The following is a 20,419-nucleotide window of genomic DNA, read 5'->3' as shown; positions in this document are numbered from 1 at the left end:
TTAAAAATAGGGTTGGGACCATCAGTTGCGTTGAAGAGAAGTCAGGTGGATACACAGCTGATAGTCCTACTGAATAGACTGTTAGAATTTGTATTATGGCAAGAAAAAAGCAGCTAAGTAAAGAAAAACGAGTGGCCATCATTACTTTAAGAAATTAAGGTCAGTCAGTCAGCCGAAAAATTGGGAAAACTTTGAAAGTAAGGGCTATTTGACCGTGAAGGAGAGTGATGGGGTGCTGCGCCAGATGACCTGGCCTACACAGTCACCGGACCTGAACCCAATCGAGATGGTTTGGGGTGAGCTGGACCGCAGAGTGAAGGCAAAAGGGCCAACAAGTGCTAAGCATCTCTGGGAACTCCTTCAAGACTGTTGGAAGACCATTTCAGGGGACTACCTCTTGAAGCTCATCAAGAGAATGCCAAGAGTGTGCAAAGCAGTAATCCAAGCAAAAGGTGGCTACTTTGAAGAACCTAGAAAATGACATATTTTCAGTTGTTTCACACTTGTTTGTTATGTGTACAGGGAGTGCAGAATTATTAGGCAAGTTGTATTTTTGAGGATTAATTTTATTATTGAACAACAACCATGTTCTCAATGAACCCAAAAAACTCATTAATAGCAAAGCTGAATATTTTTGGAAGTAGTTTTTAGTTTGTTTTTAGTTTTAGCTATTTTAGGGGGATATCTGTGTGTGCAGGTGACTATTACTGTGCATAATTATTAGGCAACTTAACAAAAAACAAATATATACCCATTTCAATTATTTATTTTTACCAGTGAAACCAATATAACATCTCAACATTCACAAATATACATTTCTGACATTCAAAAACAAAACAAAAACAAATCAGTGACCAATATAGCCACCTTTCTTTGCAAGGACACTCAAAAGCCTGCCATCCATGAATTCTGTCAGTGTTTTGATCTGTTCACCATCAACATTGCGTGCAGCAGCAACCACAGCCTCGCAGACACTGTTCAGAGAGGTGTACTGTTTTCCCTCCTTGTAAATCTCACATTTGATGATGGACCACAGGTTCTCAATGGGGTTCAGATCAGGTGAACAAGGAGGCCATGTCATTAGATTTTCTTCTTTTATACCCTTTCTTGCCAGCCACGCTGTGGAGTACTTGGACGCGTGTGATGGAGCATTGTCCTGCATGAAAATCATGTTTTTCTTGAAGGATGCAGACTTCTTCCTGTACCACTGCTTGAAGAAGGTGTCTTCCAGAAACTGGCAATAGGACTGGGAGTTGAGCTTGACTCCATCCTCAACCCGAAAAGGCCCCACAAGCTCATCTTTGATGATACCAGCCCAAACCAGTACTCCACCTCCACCTTGCTGGCGTCTGAGTCGGACTGGAGCTCTCTGCCCTTTACCAATCCAGCCACGGGCCCATCCATCTGGCCCATCAAGACTCACTCTCATTTCATCAGTCCATAAAACCTTAGAAAAATCAGTCTTGAGATATTTCTTGGCCCAGTCTTGACATTTCAGCTTGTGTGTCTTGTTCAGTGGTGGTCGTCTTTCAGCCTTTCTTACCTTGGCCATGTCTCTGAGTATTGCACACCTTGTGCTTTTGGGCACTCCAGTGATGTTGCAGCTCTGAAATATGGCCAAACTGGTGGCAAGTGGCATCTTGGCAGCTGCACGCTTGACTTTTCTCAGTTCATGGGCAGTTATTTTGCGCCTTGGTTTTTCCACACGCTTCTTGCGACCCTGTTGACTATTTTGAATGAAACGCTTGATTGTTCGATAATCACGCTTCAGAAGCTTTGCAATTTTAAGAGTGCTGCATCCCTCTGCAAGATATCTCACTATTTTTGACTTTTCTGAGCCTGTCAAGTCCTTCTTTTGACCCATTTTGCCAAAGGAAAGGAAGTTGCCTAATAATTATGCACACCTAATATAGGGTGTTGATGTCATTAGACCACACCCCTTTTCATTACAGAGATGCACATCACCTAATATGCTTAATTGGTAGTAGGCTTTCGAGCCTATACAGCTTGGAGTAAGACAACATGCATAAAGAGGATGATGTGGTCAAAATACTCATTTGCCTAATAATTCTGCACGCAGTGTATAATTCCACATGTGTTAATTCATAGTTTTGATGCCTTCATAGTCATGAAAATAAAGAAAACTCTTTGAATGAGAAGTTGTGTCCAAACTTTTGGTCTGTACTGTATATGGCAGCCAGATAATACAATAGTCCTTAAATAGACTTTTGGGTCTCTAACACCTTTCACCAGTAAAACCTGCCTAACAAACAAACCAATTCCTGTCCCACACTATCTGTCCCTTCTGCTGCAGCTCTCCCTGACTAAGACTGAGCCGAACCCAGTGTCATCGGGTGCTATATAGCACCCAATGACGCGTTCCGGCCAGCCAATCACTGTAATGCCAGTAGCCAACATGGCTACGACATTACAGTGAGTGCCAGTACCTCTGCCCGCGTTTATTGGCTGCGTAGCAGCCAACAAATGTGCGGGGAGGAGACTCGAGCATCTCGCTCGAGCATCGCGATGCTCGAGTAAAAAAGTGTTCAGCAGAGAGTGCTCGCCCAACACTAAATATTATACCATGTCACTAACATATGCCATCAGATTCTGATTGAAGGGGGTCAAACATGTGCGGACCGAGGCACCTGTAGCTTGTCTTCTGCACATCAATGCTACTAGCAACCCACTGTACAGAGAACTGCAAGACATCCATAAAGAAAGCTATATTGTAGTTCCCTGTAAAGTGGGTGATCGGGAGTGTTGTGTAGGGAAACATGGTGAAGAAGCTGCAGCGCTTAGCTAGCCAGTGGCATAGTTATAGGGGTGTCAGCAGTCAGAACTGTAACTATATCCCAAAACCAAGAAGTAACATATTGGCAAGAAATGCTTCAGGTGAAGATGCTGAATAAGCAGCATGAAAGCAGCAGTTCTGTGCAAAAGAGAAAGCCTGCTCACCAATCAGACCTTTCTGCAGAGCCAGCTACAGCAGATCCTGCAGGCTTGTGAGTGCTCCATCCACCCCCATCCTCCTTCCCATCTCTTTTCTTACCTTGTAAGGTACTCTATGTTAAAGGGAATGTGTCCTCAGAAAAAAAAACTATTGTTTATTTTATTTTTTTGAACAATAGTTTTTATTGAAAAATTAAGTTTTATGTTAAAGATATTTTTTTGTGAATTTTTAATGATTTTTTACATTTTTTTCCGTGTATATTTTTCCATGTATCTATTTTTTTCTATATTAAAAAATATACATATAATACCACAGTTTTCACACTGACCACTAGGCCTTAAATATATTAGGACTTACTGTCTTTTGAAATCAGTTACATGGCCCTAGACACAATGGAAAGGAGCTGACCCCATTAACAGTTTTGTAAGCATTCTCTGTGACGTGTGCAGAAGTCAGGAGGGAGAAGATAAGCTGTGATATTGTGAAGATAAGCTGTGATATATTCACCTATTGTGAATGGTGGATCCCATGCTATCTATATTGTGGTGTTAAGGCCCCATTAGACTGCCTGATCATTAGGACTTAAGCCAGCAAATGATAAATATTCTGCTACAAATCTATACCTGCTTATAGCTGGAATAGATTTCATATTCTGACTGTGCAAAATACATCAATTTTATTAAAAGACGTGCTACTTTTAAATAAATTCGGTGCATAAATTCCAACCCAAATGTATGTTTGGCCATACTGACTAAACGGTGGGTTCAGGAGTGCTTCCTTCATGTCTGTATTCCATTTGTAAATACTTTGGGGTTAATGTAGATGTTAAAAGATACAGAAATGTACTTCAAACATAAAAGCAAGACTAAACAGCCAAACATCATTCCACTAAAACTTTTCTCACCAACTTCTTTGCGTCTCTTGTTTTCGTTGATGTTGATATTCACCTCCTTCATGGTGTTGAGGGCTCCCTGCAATGCCTCTTGTGTGTCTTTGGTATTTGTGTCTATGCTCAAGATATTCTGAAGTAGCAATGGATACTTGGTGATACGTTGCACAGGAGTGACAAGGTAGAAGCTGAGATCGGTGTATTGTGATGATGACTCACTCCTTTGTGTATACAAGTGGAAATGGTAAATTATATCACAATGCATAAGGCTGTGACTTCTAGAAGTGTTATAGAACAAACAAGTTTAAGCAAAATGTTATTTAAAGAAAAAAATATGCTTCAGTAGACTATAGGGGTTGTTCATCTGTTATTTTTATTTTATTTTAAAGGCTCAGAGTGGCTTTAAAAAAACAAAAGAAGTCATCTCTAATGCCCTCTTTTGCCAACCACTGGTCCTGGTCCTGTGTGTAGGACCAGGAAGGAGAAAAGCCCTGAAAATGAATGGCCAAATCCCTTTGGGGGTATTCCAGTATTTTACTATTTATGACCTAACCTCAGAATAGGCCATCAATATCATATTGGCAGAGGTCCAACACCCTGCACCCCAGCTGATCAGCTGTTTCAGTGTAGCTCCGGAAGCTGAAGTCAGCTCCAAAACTACAAAGCTCCCTCCATTGTGCAATGGATGGATCTGGTCACTGCTGTTCGAATTCCCTTCAATGGGACCAGCACTGCAGCTACAAGCTCCTATCCTGAGGACAGGCCATCAATATTAAAATCCTGGAATACAATAAACCCAGATTCTGAAGATGTCAAAGAAAGAAAGATAATTTAAAGGCAGTTTTCACCTGCAAAATCAGTTTCAAAGTAAGTATACCACCATGTAGGGTAGGTGTCTTGAAACATACACATACATTTCTTGTAAGAATCCAATCCTCTAATCCTGAGAAATGTTTCTTTTTATTTCTATGCAAGTTTTTCTATGCACTATAAGGGGGTCTGCTCAATTTAACCACCTCCGGACCGCCTAACGCAGGATCGCGTTCCGGAGGTGGCAGCGCTGCGCAGAGCCACGCATATACGCGTCATCTCGCGAGACGCGAGATTTCGCTCAAAGCCGGCCCGCGCATGCGCATCGCGGGCTGGCAAAAGTTAAAGAAGAAGTTCGTCACCAGCCTGCCAGCAACGATCATTGGCTGGCAGGCTGGCGATTTTTAAAAAATCCAATCACAAGCCATATAACAGATCATATTAGTAAATATGATCTGTTATATGGCTTCTCTGCTCCTCTGCTGGTCCTTTTCGTCGGTTGGATCCAGCAGAGGAGCAGACTGAACTGTGAGTACACCAAACACTTCACTGTAGCCCCTGATCACCCCCCTGCACCCCAATTAACCCTTTGATCACCCCTTTGATCGCCCCTGTCAATCACTAGTGAAAGACAAAAAGTGATCAGTGTAAACTGTCACTTTTTTTTTTCACTGGTATTGACTGTTAGGTTTTAGGGATAGTTTAGGCCCCTTGGTTAGGTAGTTAGCGTCAGTTAGCGCCCACCCCACCGCACCGCAGTCACTTTTATTCGCTGATTAGCGTATCGCTAATCAGCATTTGTACTTTTATAGTATCTGTAAGTGATCAAAACTGATCACGGTCAGATCTATAATAGTATTAGTGTCACTTTAGTTCGCCCTCCACTCAAAACGCAGTGTTTGCCCGATCAGGCCTGATCGGTCGCCCACACGTGCGTTCACCCACGCCCGCCCCACCGCAGTGACAAAAAAATATTTTTTTTTGATCACTGCACATTCACTTTACACGCACTGCGGCGATAAAAAAAATCCGTTTTAATATTTTTTATCAACCGCAGCGGCCTCCGGTACTTCGCTAGCCTCCCCTTTGTAAGACAGGCTTGCTTTTTTTCTTGGGTAGTCTCAGGGAATACCCCTAAATTTAGTAGTCCAAAATGTCAAACAGGGGGTATTCTTCTGAAGAGGCCTACAGGATTCTGACCCAGTCGGATGAGGAATGGGAACCCTCATCTGACGAATCTAGCGGGTCAGAATATGAACCTGTAGAAAGCAGTGGCTCTCTGACCCAAAGTTCGGACGAGGAGGTTGAGGTCCCTGGCAGCACCAGGCGTACCCGGCCCCATGTCGCTAGACCACAGGTTGCGCAGGATCCGCTTCAAGAGCAGCAGAGTGGGGCTGTCGCTGCCGGATCACGTGGTGAGGCATACACCAGCCGCGCAGCCCTTCCTGGACCTAGTACCAGCACTGCCGTACAACATGGTGAAGTAGCGAGCACCAGAAGGGCAGTTGAAGCTGGTACGGTGGCACGTGCAGTAGTTACCCCGTCGCAGCCACCGCACAGACAGGCCCGTAGAGCCCCTAGAATCCCTGAGGTGCTGGCAAACCCTGATTGGCAGTCACCAACTTCAGCCGCACCAGTAGTTCCCCCTTTCACCGCCCAGTCTGGAGTTCGGGTTGAGACGGCTCAAATCGGTTCGGCCCTGGGATTTTTTGAGCTGTTCTTGACTGCGGAGCTCTTGGACTTAGTCGTGGCAGAGACAAACCGGTATGCCACACAATTTATAACCGCAAACCCGGGAAGCTATTATGCCCAGCCTTTCCGGTGGAAACCAGTCCAAGTTTCCGAACTTAAAATTTTTCTGGGCCTTCTCCTCAACATGGGCCTGACAAAAAAGCATGAATTGCGGTCATATTGGTCCACGCACCCGATTCATCACATGCCCATGTTCTCTGCTGCTATGTCCAGGACACGATTTGAGACCATCCTGCGTTTTCTGCATTTTAGCGACAACACCACCTCCCGTCCCAGAGGCCACCCTGCTTTTGACCGGCTCCACAAAATTCGGCCCCTCATAGACCATTTCAACCAGAAATTTGCAGATTTGTATACCCCTGAGCAAAACATCTGCGTAGACGAGTCCCTAATACATTTTACCGGGCGCCTTGGCTTCAAACAATACATCCCAAGCAAGCGTGCCCGGTATGGGGTCAAATTGTATAAGCTCTGTGAAAGGGCCACAGGCTATACCCACAAATTTCGGATCTATGAGGGAAAAGATCAGACCCTGGAGCCGGTCGGTTGCCCTGACTACCTGGGGAGCAGTGGGAAGACAGTCTGGGACTTGGTGTCACCCTTATTCGGCAAGGGGTACCATCTTTATGTGGACAATTTCTACACAAGTGTGGCCCTCTTTAGGCATTTGCTTCTAGAACGGATTTGCGCCTGTGGCACCACGCGAACTAGTCGCGTGGGCTTCCCCCAACGGCTTGTAACCACCCGTCTTGCAAGGGGGGAGAGGGCTGCCTTGTGTAACGAAGAACTGCTCGCGGTGAAATGGAGAGACAAGCGTGACGTTTACATGCTCTCCTCCATTCACGCAGACACGACAATCCAAATTGAGCGAGCAACCCGTGTCATTGAAAAGCCCCTCTGTGTCCACGACTATAATGCGCTCATGGGAGGGGTGGACTTCAATGACCAGATGTTGTCTCCGTATTTAGTTTCCCGCAGAACCAGACGCTGGTATAAGAAGGTGTCTGTATATTTAATTCAATTGGCGCTGTATAATAGTTTTGTTCTCTACAGTAAGGCTGGGAGAACACGATCTTTCCTCAAATTCCAGGAAGAGATCATCGAGAACCTCCTTTACCCAGGAGCTTCCGTGGCCCCATCCACCAGTGTAGTTAGCCGTCTACACGAGCGACATTTCCCCAGTGTCGTTCCTGGTACCTCAACCCAACCGTCACCCCGAAAAAGATGTCGTGTCTGTAGCAGGAGTGGAATAAGGCGTGACACCCGCTATTTCTGTCCTGACTGTGCTGACCACCCTGCCCTATGCTATGGAGAGTGTTTCCGGAAGTACCACACACAGGTACACTTAGCATAGGGATTGCATCTCACAGGACAGGCACACAGGGCTATTAGGGCCCTTTTACTCACAGCTGCTGCAAACCTCTCCTTTCACCTGGGATAAAGTGCATAACGTACTTTGCCACATCTTTGGGCGATTTGCGCTTTGCACATTGTCCCATGGGGAAGGAGAGGTTTGTTCTATAAAGGTAAAAAAAAATAAACAAAAAAAAAATTACCGGTAAGTAAAAAAGTTAAAAAAGTTAAAAAAAGTTAATATGTTCTGTTCTAAAGTTAATAAAGTTATTGCTTTGCGGCCTGGTTTTTTCTTTTTTGTTTTGTTTTTTTTAACTTCCAGGTGGACCAACCGATCGACTAGCTGCAGCACTGATGTGCATTCGGACAGAAGCATTGCGCTGCTGTCAGATTACACGCAAGTCGGTGTATGCGGCGCTGCAAGACGAGATTTCTCCTCTGCAGTAAAAGATACGTTTGCCGAGGCATATGAGCTGAGGAGGTAGCGGTGTTCATATACTTTGGCAAACACTTTGTATATATAAAAAAAAAAATCCCGGCAATGATTTATTCATCCACATCGATTGATGTGAATGGAGAAATCTGGTTTGCCAGGGCATACGAGCTAAGTGGGTATGGATGTTGGGCGGAGCTCCTATGTCCTGGCAGACGCCTTTCCCCTCCTTTTTCTTTTTTTGGCAGAGATTTTTTCATCCACATTGATCGATGCGAATGAAGAAATCTGTGCCGTTCATTTTTTTCTTTCAGCCCAGAGGCTGAACGGAAAAAAAATATCTCATTACCTGTATGCTCAATATAAGGAGAATAGCAGAAACTCCTAATGCTGGGCATACATGTAATGATTGCGGAGACCCTCAAATGCCAGGGCAGCACAAACACCCCACAAATAACACCATTTTGGAAAGAAGACACCCCAAGGTATTCGCTGATGGGCATAGTGAGTTCATGGAAGTTTTGTCACAAGTTAGTGGAATATGAGACTTTGTATGAAAAAAAAACAAAAAAAAAAAAAACATCATTTTCCACTAACTTGTGACAAAAAATAAAAAATTCTAGGAACTTGCCATGCCCCTCACGGAATACCTTGGGGTGTCTTCTTTCCAAAATGGGGTCACATGTGGGGTATTTATACTGCCCTGGCATTTTAGGGGCCCCAAAGCGTGAGAAGAAGTCTGGTATCCAAATGTCTAAAAATGCCCTCCTAAAAGAAATTTGGGCACCTTTGCCCACCTAGGCTGCAAAAAAGTGTCACACATGTGGTATCTCCGTATTCAGGAGAAGTTGGGGAATGTGTTTTGGGGTGTCATTTTACATATACCCATGCTGGGTGAGATAAATATCTTGGTCAAATGCCAACTTTGTATAAAAAAATGGGAAAAGTTGTCTTTTGCCAAGATATTTCTCTCACCCACCATGGGTATATGTAAAATGACACCACAAAACACATTCCCCAACTTCTCCTGAATACGGCGATACCACATGTGTGACACTTTTTTGCAGCCTAGGTGGGCAAAGGGGCCCACATTCCAAAGAGCACCTTTCGGATTTCACAGGTCATTTACCTACTTACCACACATTAGGGCCCCTGGAAAATGCCAGGGCAGTATAAGTACCCCACAAGTGACCCCATTTTGAAAAGAAGACACCCCAAGGTATTCCGTGAGGGGCATGGCAAGTTCCTAGAATTTTTTATTTTTTGTCACAAGTTAGTGGAAAATGATGTTTTTTTTTTTGTTTTGTTTTTTCATACAAAGTCTCATATTCCACTAACTTGTGACAAAAAATAAAAACTTCCATGAACTCACTATGCCCATCAGCAAATACCTTGGGGTCTCTTCTTTCCAAAATGGGGTCACTTGTGGGGTAGTTATACTGCCCTGGCATTCTAGGGGCCCAAATGTGTGGTAAGGAGTTTGAAATCAAATTCTGTAAAAAATGGCCTGTGAAATCCGAAAGGTGCTCTTTGGAATATGGGCCCCTTTGCCCACCTAGGCTGCAAAAAAGTGTCACACATCTGGTATCTCTGTATTCAGGAGAAGTTGAGGAATGTGTTTTGGGGTGTCTTTTTACATATTCCCATGCTGGGTGAGATAAATATCTTGGTCAAATGCCAACTTTGTATAAAAAAATGGGAAAAGTTGTCTTTTGCCAAGATATTTCTCTCACCCAGCATGGGTATATGTAAAATGACACCCCAAAACACATTCCCCAACTTCTCCTGAGTACGGAGATACCAGATGTGTGACACTTTTTTGCAGCCTAGGTGGGCAAAGGGGCCCATATTACAAAGAGCACCTTTCGGATTTCACTGGTCAGTTTTTACAGAATTTGATTTCAAACTCTTTACCACACATTTGGGCCCCTAGAATGCCAGGGCAGTATAACTACCCCACAATTGACCCCATTTTGGAAAGAAGACACCCCAAGGTATTCCGTGAGGGGCATGGCGAGTTCCTAGAATTTTTTATTTTTTGTCACAAGTTAGTGGAAAATGATGATTATTATTTTTTTTTTTTTCATACAAAGTCTCATATTCCACTAACTTGTGACAAAAAATAAAAACTTCCATGAACTCACTATGCCCATCAGCGAATACCTTGGGGTCTCTTCTTTCCAAAATGGGGTCACTTGTGGGGTAGTTATACTGCCCTGGCATTCTAGGGGCCCAAATGTGTGGTAAGGAGTTTGAAATCAAATTCTGTAAAAAATGGCCTGTGAAATCCGAAAGGTACTCTTTGGAATATGGGCCCCTTTGCCCACCTAGGCTGCAAAAAAGTGTCACACATCTGGTATCTATGTATTCAGGAGAAGTTGAGGAATGTGTTTTGGGGTGTCATTTTACATATACCCATGCTGGGTGAGATAAATATCTTGGTCAAATGCCAACTTTGTATAAAAAAATGGGAAAAGTTGTCTTTTGCCAAGATATTTCTCTCACCCAGCATGGGTATATGTAAAATGACACCCCAAAACACATTCCCCAACTTCTCCTGAGTACGGAGATACCAGATGTGTGACACTTTTTTGCAGCCTAGGTGGGCAAAGGGGCCGGCCCATATTACAAAGAGCACCTTTCGGATTTCACTGGTCAGTTTTTACAGAATTTGATTTCAAACTCCTTACCACACATTTGGGCCCCTAGAATGCCAGGGCAGTATAACTACCCCACAAGTGACCCCATTTTGGAAAGAAGACACCCCAAGGTATTCCTTGAGGGGCATGGCGAGTTCCTAGAATTTTTTATTTTTTGTCACAAGTTAGTGGAAAATGATGATTTTTTTTATTTATTTTTTTCATACAAAGTCTCATATTCCACTAACTTGTGACAAAAAATAAAAACTTCCATGAACTCACTATGCCCATCAGCGAATACCTTGGGGTCTCTTCTTTCCAAAATGGGGTCACTTGTGGGGTAGTTATGTAGTGTACGGGGACTGTAATGCCCGTCACTACAGAAGGGTCACTTGTGTGCTGTCGTCCCCCCTTATTTATGGGGAAGTTGGTATAAGTCATCTTTATAAACTGTAATGCTATGTATTTCCCTGTTACTGTGAAACTTGCATGTACAGGCCTGCTAGGGGTGTCATTCCAGCTCTTAGTCACTAGAGGGAGCTAGGGAGCCCTAGGTTATATAAGGCCCAGTCAGGGAAGAAGAAGTCAGTCTGGAGTTGGAGTCTAAAGTCAGTCTAGTCTAAAGTGAGTCTGGAGTTGGAGTTTAGACTATGTCAGAGTCAAGTCCAGGCCGGAAGCCTGCAGACCAGGAGAGGGTATTGCAGTCCCTGTAACTGGGTTCCAGATTCAAAGAGAAGGTTCCCCTCCTGAGTTCACCTATGCAGAAGCAGGAACACCTCAGTTAAAGAGCCTGAGGAAGCTGAGAGAGAGACAGAGGCAAAGTCAAGAAAAGCAAGAGGTACTCAAGACAACAGAGGAGGTACTTGATAAAGATAAAACCAAGGATATACGCCAGAGCTAGGGTAGTGGGCCTTGGAGAAGAGTTTCTATGTTCCAGGATCAGTCAGGAATAGAGTGAAAGCCGCCTGTACTACAAGTCCTGTGTTTAACACTCTGAAGTCACCTTGCTATACATATATTGCCTGCATCAACTGTATTGAAAATCATCTGTCTGCAAAGGAACTGCGTTTCCGTTAATGTCCCTATATGATGACTACTAAAGTTTGAGTTCTGCTTTAACATCACGTGGTTCCTCAATTATTCCTGCTATCAGCAAACGGCGTGCCACCGTTTAATTGGCACTGGCGTCACGAACATTTCTCATCATCACCTGCCCTTGCAGAGAGTCAGCCGTCTCAGGTTAGTGTCTATTGCACTACAACACCCAGAAACATTCCTAAACCTAACTTGAGTACGCTGCACCTCTCTTTTGGCGTCACGAACAGGATACGCACGCTTTCTAGTGCAAGAAGCGTGAACTTTGTGCCTTATACAGTTGCCCTGTGACCAAAGTGACAAATTGCCTGTTTTATTAAAGTGGACTTTGTGGACTGAAAATCCTACCCAAAGTGTACCTAAAACCTCCAAAAAGCGCTGTGCAGTGTTGCGCTAACAAGAGGAAGAAAATCGCCACATCGGAGTGTGGTTTTGTGGACTTTTCATCATCCTGCTTGCTGTCAGTGAATAGACGGCGCTTCTACCAAAGATGGCCGCTGAGGCTACTGAAATAGCTGCTGCGTCATCTTCATCCCGAAAAGGCGGGAAAAATTGGCGCCTTTTTGAGGAATTTGCGGGAAGGAGTTCAAGGTCAGGCGCCACTGCTTATCTGGACATTTGCATGTCGGCCAGCATGGACTCCGCCTTCCATATACTGGAATACCTGGGAGGGCGGTCTCCCAGTGCAATGGGAGGAGCTGGCTGATCTGATTGGCGCCACCCTATCGCTCTCCAGAGAAGGATCGAGCATGTTGGAGAGTGAGCACCGCTTTGCTGCAACGTCCGCGCCTGAAATACCAAAGATGACTGATATTGGTGTAGAGCCAGAGGAGGCTCCACCGGCCTACTCTCCGGGACCGGAGAAACCCGCCTGCCCGCCACGGGAGAAAGAACCAGAGCCCTGCTATGGCTCTTGGAGAGACTTCTTTCAGCCCTCTTTCAAGTGGTCTTCACTAATGGCAGAGATCCGGGAGGCCGCTATAAAGCGGAATACAAAGACTAAAATCTATTATGAGGAATTGACCAAGACTATCCATGAACGACACACCGACACCCAACCCCGCCTGGAAAGGAGAAAGGGGTTGGTGGTGTCCTTTGACAAAACCCGTGGCTACGGGTTCATCCAAGATTATCTAACTGGCAGAGACTTGTATGTTAACAGAAGATCTGTCAAGAGAGACTACCTCCCTTCCTATCAGCACAGCCTCCGCGAGGGAGAGGAAGTGGAGTTCACCCCTGCCGAGAGCCTGAGAGGCCCTTATGCAGCTGCCGTGACCCGTCCCAAGCGAGAACCTGAGGACTGGGAGGCAGAAGAAGACTACTCTGGCTGCGAGCGGGAACCTGAACGCTCTCCAGAGCCGGCCCATCACGCCTTCCAGGAGCGGAGCTCCTTCATTGGGCCTAATGTCTTCTGGCAGCCAACCGTGTTGGAAAAATGGGTGAGCCCTTATCCTTCCCCCGAGCTGCCTCGTCGGGAGAAGACCATACAGGACTTGGAGAACTTAAAAGGACTTCGGGTTACCTTAGAGAACATCCGGAAGGGTCGGAGACCCGATGCGCCACCAGAACCTGCAGAGGCCGAGTCCGAGCCATCGTTGACTGTACCTGCGCCGACGGCGCCAGCAGATGACAGCGACTCCGACACGGAGAGCATCGGTCACCAGATTGTCCGGCTGGAAGAGAAGTTGCGGGAGCTGCGCAAGATCGCGACCGCCAGGATCCGGACGCCGCCAAAGAAGGACGAGGTAAGGGTGCCTGTCACCACCCGTAGACCACCTTCTGTCACCACCGCTCTGTTGCGGCCCCAAAGAGGACCCGCTATTGCTGTGAACTGCTGCACAGAGCCCACCGGACCGCTTGCGGCGGCGGTACCCAATGCAGCACCACCCACAATCAGTATGCCGGGACCGGTACGGTCCACAAGAGGGTTTCCCCCTAGGCCCATGGGGCCAATACCTATTAGGGACCCCTTTACCTTGCAGCTGCCCCCTGACACCGTTATGTGGGCACATCCTCCTGTAGAGAACTACTACAGGCCGTACTTGCCAGCAGAGCCGGGTAATTTTGACATGCCACTGTGAATCAGCCTGCTAGGCCTTTGATTTATTTTGTTAGAAATATATGTTGAAAGCTTAACCCTTCCAGGACAGGAGTCCTATGTTTTCTGGTTCTTTGTTGCTGCTGCCAGTTCATCCACGGCTCAGTGGTAGGTGTTAACCACTGAAATCACAAGGTCAACAAAGCCAAGTTTGTTTCCAGGATCTCCTGCCTGCTTTTGCTATCCCACGCCAAGTTGTGCCTGTTCCATTGTTGCACCTTTTACCCTTACCCCCCTTTTCAGGTTGATCAGGGGTATTACAGCACTTGTTTTATATTGTGCAACTTGATACTAAGGAACCGTGCCCGGAGACAGACTCAAAAGAACCTGAGCCTCTGAGATTCTTACTCTTTTTAAAGGAAATGTGCCCAGAGATGGACTCCACCGCACGAGAGCCTCTGTGATTTAATAGGAAAATAACCTGGGTACGGACTCATGTTTGTTCTTTGAGCCTCCAAGAACTTTTATACTGTTTTATCTATTTTGCTGTTCTATTATGGACTTATTCATTGTCATGGACTATCCTGGTTATAATGTTACGCTGTGCCAGGTCAGCGCCCCAGTTCCATTCACTATCCTGAGAAGAAGAGAACGACGCCCCTTGTCACCACACTTCACTTTTGCCAATTGGACCTGATATGAATGTAAATGCAGATGAATTACATGTATGTATGCCTGCATGTCTCTTTTTTCTGTTTCAGGTAAAGATTCCAGTTGGGCGAGCCCTGATGGAGTACGAGGTCGTACTCAGCTTAAAGCAGTGGGGTATGTAGTGTACGGGGACTGTAATGCCCGTCACTACAGAAGGGTCACTTGTGTGCTGTCGTCCCCCCTTATTTATGGGGAAGTTGGTATAAGTCATCTTTATAAACTGTAATGCTATGTATTTCCCTGTTACTGTGAAACTTGCATGTACAGGCCTGCTAGGGGTGTCATTCCAGCTCTTAGTCACTAGAGGGAGCTAGGGAGCCCTAGGTTATATAAGGCCCAGTCAGGGAAGAAGAAGTCAGTCTGGAGTTGGAGTCTAAAGTCAGTCTAGTCTAAAGTGAGTCTGGAGTTGGAGTTTAGACTATGTCAGAGTCAAGTCCAGGCCGGAAGCCTGCAAACCAGGAGAGGGTATTGCAGTCCCTGTAACCGGGTTCCAGATTCAAAGAGAAGGTTCCCCTCCTGAGTTCACCTATGCAGAAGCAGGAACACCTCAGTTAAAGAGCCTGAGGAAGCTGAGAGAGAGACAGAGGCAAAGTCAAGAAAAGCAAGAGGTACTCAAGACAACAGAGGAGGTACTTGATAAAGATAAAACCAAGGATATACGCCAGAGCTAGGGTAGTGGGCCTTGGAGAAGAGTTTCTATGTTCCAGGATCAGTCAGGAATAGAGTGCAAGCCGCCTGTACTACAAGTCCTGTGTTTAACACTCTGAAGTCACCTTGCTATACATATATTGCCTGCATCAACTGTATTGAAAATCATCTGTCTGCAAAGGAACTGCGTTTCCGTTAATGTCCCTATATGATGACTACTAAAGTTTGAGTTCTGCTTTAACATCACGTGGTTCCTCAATTATTCCTGCTATCAGCAAACGGCGTGCCACCGTTTAATTGGCACTGGCGTCACAAACATTTCTCATCATCACCTGCCCTTGCAGAGAGTCAGCCGTCTCAGGTTAGTGTCTATTGCACTACAACACCCAGAAACATTCCTAAACCTAACTTGAGTACGCTGCAGTTATACTGCCCTGGCATTCTAGGGGCCCAAATGTGTGGTAAGGAGTTTGAAATCAAATTCTGTAAAAACTGACCAGTGAAATCCGAAAGGTGCTCTTTGGAATATGGGCCCCTTTGCCCACCTAGGCTGCAAAAAAGTGTCACACATCTGGTATCTCTGTATTCAGGAGAAGTTGAGGAATGTGTTTTGGGGTGTCTTTTTACATATACCCATGCTGGGTGAGATAAATATCTTGGTCAAATGCCAACTTTGTATAAAAAAATGGGAAAAGTTGTCTTTTGCCAAGATATTTCTCTCACCCAGCATGGGTATATGTAAAATGACACCCCAAAACACATTCCCCAACTTCTCCTGAGTACGGAGATACCAGATGTGTGACACTTTTTTGCAGCCTAGGTGGGCAAAGGGGCCCATATTACAAAGAGCACCTTTCGGATTTCACTGGTCAGTTTTTACAGAATTTTATTTCAAACTCCTTACCACACATTTGGGCCCCTAGAATGCCAGGGCAGTATAACTACCCCACAAGTGACCCCATTTTGGAAAGAAGAGACCCCAAGGTATTTCGTGATGGGCATAGTGAGTTCATAGAACTTTTTATTTTTTGTCACAAGTTAGTGGAAAATGAGACTTTGTAAGAAAAAATAAAAATAAAAAATCATCATTTTCCGCTAACTTGTGACAAAAAATAAAAAGTTCTATGAACTCACTATGCCCATCAGCGAATACCTTAGGGTGTGTACTTTCCGAAATGGGGTCATTTGTGGGGTGTTTGTACTGTCTGGCCATTGTAGAACCTCAGGAAACATGACAGGTGCTCAGAAAGTCAGAGCTGCTTCAAAAAGCGGAAATTCACATTTTTGTACCATAGTTTGTAAACGCTATAACTTTTACCCAAACCCTTTTTTTTTTACCCAAACATTTTTTTTTATCAAAGACATGTAGAACAATAAATTTAGAGCAAAATTTATATATGGATCTCGTTTTTTTTGCAAAAGTTTACAACTGAAAGTGAAAAATGTCATTTTCTTGCAAAAAAATCGTTAAATTTCGATTAATAACAAAAAAAGTAAAAATGTCAGCAGCAATGAAATACCACCAAATGAAAGCTCTATTAGTGAGAAGAAAAGGAGGTAAAAAATCATTTGGGTGGTGAGTTGCATGACCGAGCAATAAACGGTGAAAGTAGTGTAGGTCAGAAGTGTAAAAAGTGGCCTGGTCTTTCAGGGTGTTTAAGCACTGGGGGCTGAGGTGGTTAATGCACCATTATTCCCCCAGTAATGTCATCCCCCTATTGTTTGATTGACAGTTCCTGAGATTTCAGGGCCAGTGGCAATGATGCAGGAAAAGCTTGGTGCATTATAATGAGCAGCCCCATCCACAGTGCACCAAAAACCTTATTTGCATAAAAGTAAAAAAAAATAAAAATGAATTTCTCAGGATTAGATGAGCAGATTTTCACAATAAAGGCATGGTTATGTTTCAGGGCCTCTACCCTACATGGTGGTATGCTTACACTTTTGGAGGTAACAGACTCCCTTTAAAGGATAAAATCCGAGGATGAGGCATGACCAATTGTGGAGAAACTGTGGGCTTATCCAGTGTCAGTCCCATACAAGTAAATGGAGCGGTGGTCTGCCACACTACTGCTCTAATCAGAGAGAAGACTCAAAGAGCCCCATTCTCGCAATCTGATTGTCCTCAGCAATCTACAGCTGAGGACAGTGATTGGCTGCAGTGATCATGTGCCATATCCACTGCTTAAAAACAAACAGCAGCAGGAGTACAAGAGGAGTGCCGCAGAGAATGGCACTGTAGTAAGGGGTGAGCATATGATTTTGAAAGGGTTGTCTGATATTTTTAATTATCTCAGAAAGAAACCTTTATCTATTACTGCTGCACCTTCATTCTGAGGATCAGTAGAAGTCCCAGGAGAAGGAACCCACCATTGATGAAGCAATGATGTAGCAAAATGCCACCCTACACAACACATTTGCCTACATGATAAGAAACATAGAAACAACCATAATGCTACTTACGAGAGTGATTGAATTGCCTCCTTGATTAGTTCAGCTACATGTATGTCTTGGTAGTGTTTTAGCAGTGATGTGGATCTGGTATATGTAGAACAATATACAGTATACACACTTTCCATATCTTTGCTGAATTCCTGAAAGGCATTTCCTGAAAAAGACGTACCCAGAGAATGTCCATTACTTCATTACTAACATGCAATAATAATCTTACCATGACAAGGATTTCATTCAACATACCAATAAGAATAAGCTGATGCTCTGGGTCATGTTCTGCCTGTTTTAGTCCCTGTAGAAATGATTCGTGGACCAAAAGGATCTCATCCAGATTGGAGAATAGACTTCTTACATCAATATCAGGGATCTAGAAGACCACAGACATAATGTAATTATGTTCTATTCGTAGGTTGAAATGGCTTTCCTGTTACATTTCTTGCAATTTTACTAACTAAATTAAAGGGGTTTTCTGAGACTCCCAAAAATGAATGATATAAAATAAAAAAGAAGCAATACTCACTTGTTCAAACCCCTATCGTTCCAGCACCACCGTTCCCGTGATCCAGACAGTCTTTGTTTCCAGCGCTGCAGCAATGAAGACTATGGAAGTCCATGGAAGTGATATAGACTTGACAGAGCTTGGGGGCTTTTCCAAGTGGTTTGGACTCCTAGTTCTAAGGAGGTCCCAATTTACAAAACCATTGTGTTATCTCAGGACATGTTTTGATGCCATGTCAGAAGATAACCAGTAGAGTTCTCCTTTACTCTCTGTTAAATGCATTTTATATGTTTTATATGCAATGATATGTAATGTTATGTACTTCACATGTACCATGTCATTTTATCCAGCAAGGGAGGTAATGGTTGGGAGTGGTTAGCAGGAACAGCGCTAACCACTCTATTCCTCCCCTCTTAGTAGGAGTGAGCTGGTCCAACTTCCTGCCAGGAGAGGGAATTCTAGTGTAGTGAGTGCTAGGAGGAGAGGGGACGAGAGAGGTCCTGTTCTGATAGCGGGGGAGTTTAGGAAGTAGCTTGTGGAGCACCCACTCTCATGAACCATAACTTTTTTCCTGTGAGGGAAGTTCAGGAACCAGATACACTTCTTCTGCCAGAATAATAGCTAAGGACATCTAAGGACAGCCTCAGGTAAAGCCCTGAGATCCCAGACAGCAGAGTGATCGGTGAGATACAGCTCTAAACACAATGCTGCAAGGTGAGGGACTACAGCCAAGCCACTAATCACTAAACAATCATTAGGCCAGCATCATCTAAGTGCAGACCACAGCCATCCAACCTGCCATCATAACTCCTCAGCTGGTGCCAGAGAAGTATAGCAATATAAGCCTGCTGCTGTATGTATTCCAAGTTTCACATAAAAGAGACTTTGTTATGTTTAAATTTGGCCTCATTCTTCAGTACTTTACTTTCACTGCATCGGACCCCAGGAAGCGACAGTCAGATGTAGAACACCAGAACACCATGACACTACAACATCACATGAGGGTCACTACCACTCACATCCTCTACACCGGCTCCCACAGGGGCTTGCTGCATTTGTATACTCCTGATTAGAGATGAGCGAACTTCTGTTTTAAGTTCGGCGTCTAAAGTTCGGCTTCCGGTTAGCGGAGGATCCCGATATGGATTCCGAATTCCGTTGTGGTCCGTGGTAGCGGAATCAATGTGGTCCGCTACCACGGACCACAACGGAATTCGGAATCCATATCGGGATCCTCCGCTAACCGGAAGCCGAACTTTAGACGCCGAACTTAAAACAGAAGTTCGCTTATCTCTACTCCTGATCCTCTGTACTTGAGTACACTCCTGTCTGACCTTCAGATATCACTCTCTAGGAACCTGTAGTATTTCTACTGACTCTGACCCCTGGCTTTTATCTGACGCTACTACTCGACCTTCAGACATCACACCTGAAATTTGTAGAACCTCTCCTAGCTTTGACCCCTGCTTGTATCTGAGTATGGCTACATGCACACGACCGTATGTGTTTTGCGGTCCGCAAATTGCAGATCCGCAAAAAAAAAAGGATGACATCCGTACGCCATCCATTTTTTTTTGCGGATCCATTGTAACATTGCCTAAAACGGACAAGAATAGGACATGCTCTAATTTTTTTTTGCGGGGCTACGGAACGGACATACTGATGCGGACAGCACACGGTGTGCTGTTTGCATTTTTTGTGGACCCATTGAAATGAATGGGTCCGCATCCTATCCGCAAAAAAAACGGAACGGACACGGAAACAAACGTTCGTGTGCATGTAGCCTATGCCACTGTTTGTCCCTCAGACACTGGATCATTCTTCCTCTTGAATGACCAATTTCCATTTGGCAACTACTCCAGGAACTATGGCCTGGGGAAACTCCTGCAGCCAAGTCCATCCTTCTTTGCAGGGGGCAAGAGTGAAAACTGCACATCCCTTAGACTCCGCACCTAAATTTAGCCTGTGCTAAAATGTCTGTGTTTCCAACCCTACTATACAAGTGAGTAAATGTTATAGCCAGCTTAAAGGGTTTCTGTCATCAGAAAAATCGTTATCTATCTGGCTGACATTAGCGATGTGCTAATGTCAGCAGAACATAACTGTATGATTTTTAACTCACTGCCTGCTGCTGTTCTCTTAAAA

The 20,419-nt window shown here is 44.6% G+C and overlaps 1 protein-coding gene across 1 annotated transcript in view; it reads right to left on the bottom strand.

Annotated features, from left to right (window-relative positions):
* The window catches only part of ARHGEF37 (Rho guanine nucleotide exchange factor 37), a 117,341-nt gene that overhangs the window by 60,305 nt on the left and 36,617 nt on the right, over positions 1 to 20,419 (bottom strand). Inside the window, exons 5-7 of the mRNA XM_040406546.1 lie at positions 18,019 to 18,142; positions 17,785 to 17,929; positions 3,858 to 4,063 (exon numbers count right to left, since the gene is read on the bottom strand). Of these exons, the coding sequence (XP_040262480.1) occupies positions 3,858 to 4,063; positions 17,785 to 17,929; positions 18,019 to 18,142 (475 nt within the window). The remainder of the gene's footprint in view (positions 1 to 3,857; positions 4,064 to 17,784; positions 17,930 to 18,018; positions 18,143 to 20,419) is intronic.

The sequence above is a fragment of the Bufo bufo genome, chromosome 1 (genome assembly GCF_905171765.1).
Source record: "Bufo bufo chromosome 1, aBufBuf1.1, whole genome shotgun sequence".
Lineage (NCBI taxonomy): Eukaryota > Metazoa > Chordata > Amphibia > Anura > Bufonidae > Bufo > Bufo bufo.
The sequence above is the reverse complement of the archived record's forward strand: the minus strand, read 5'-3'. Positions and strand labels throughout refer to the sequence as shown.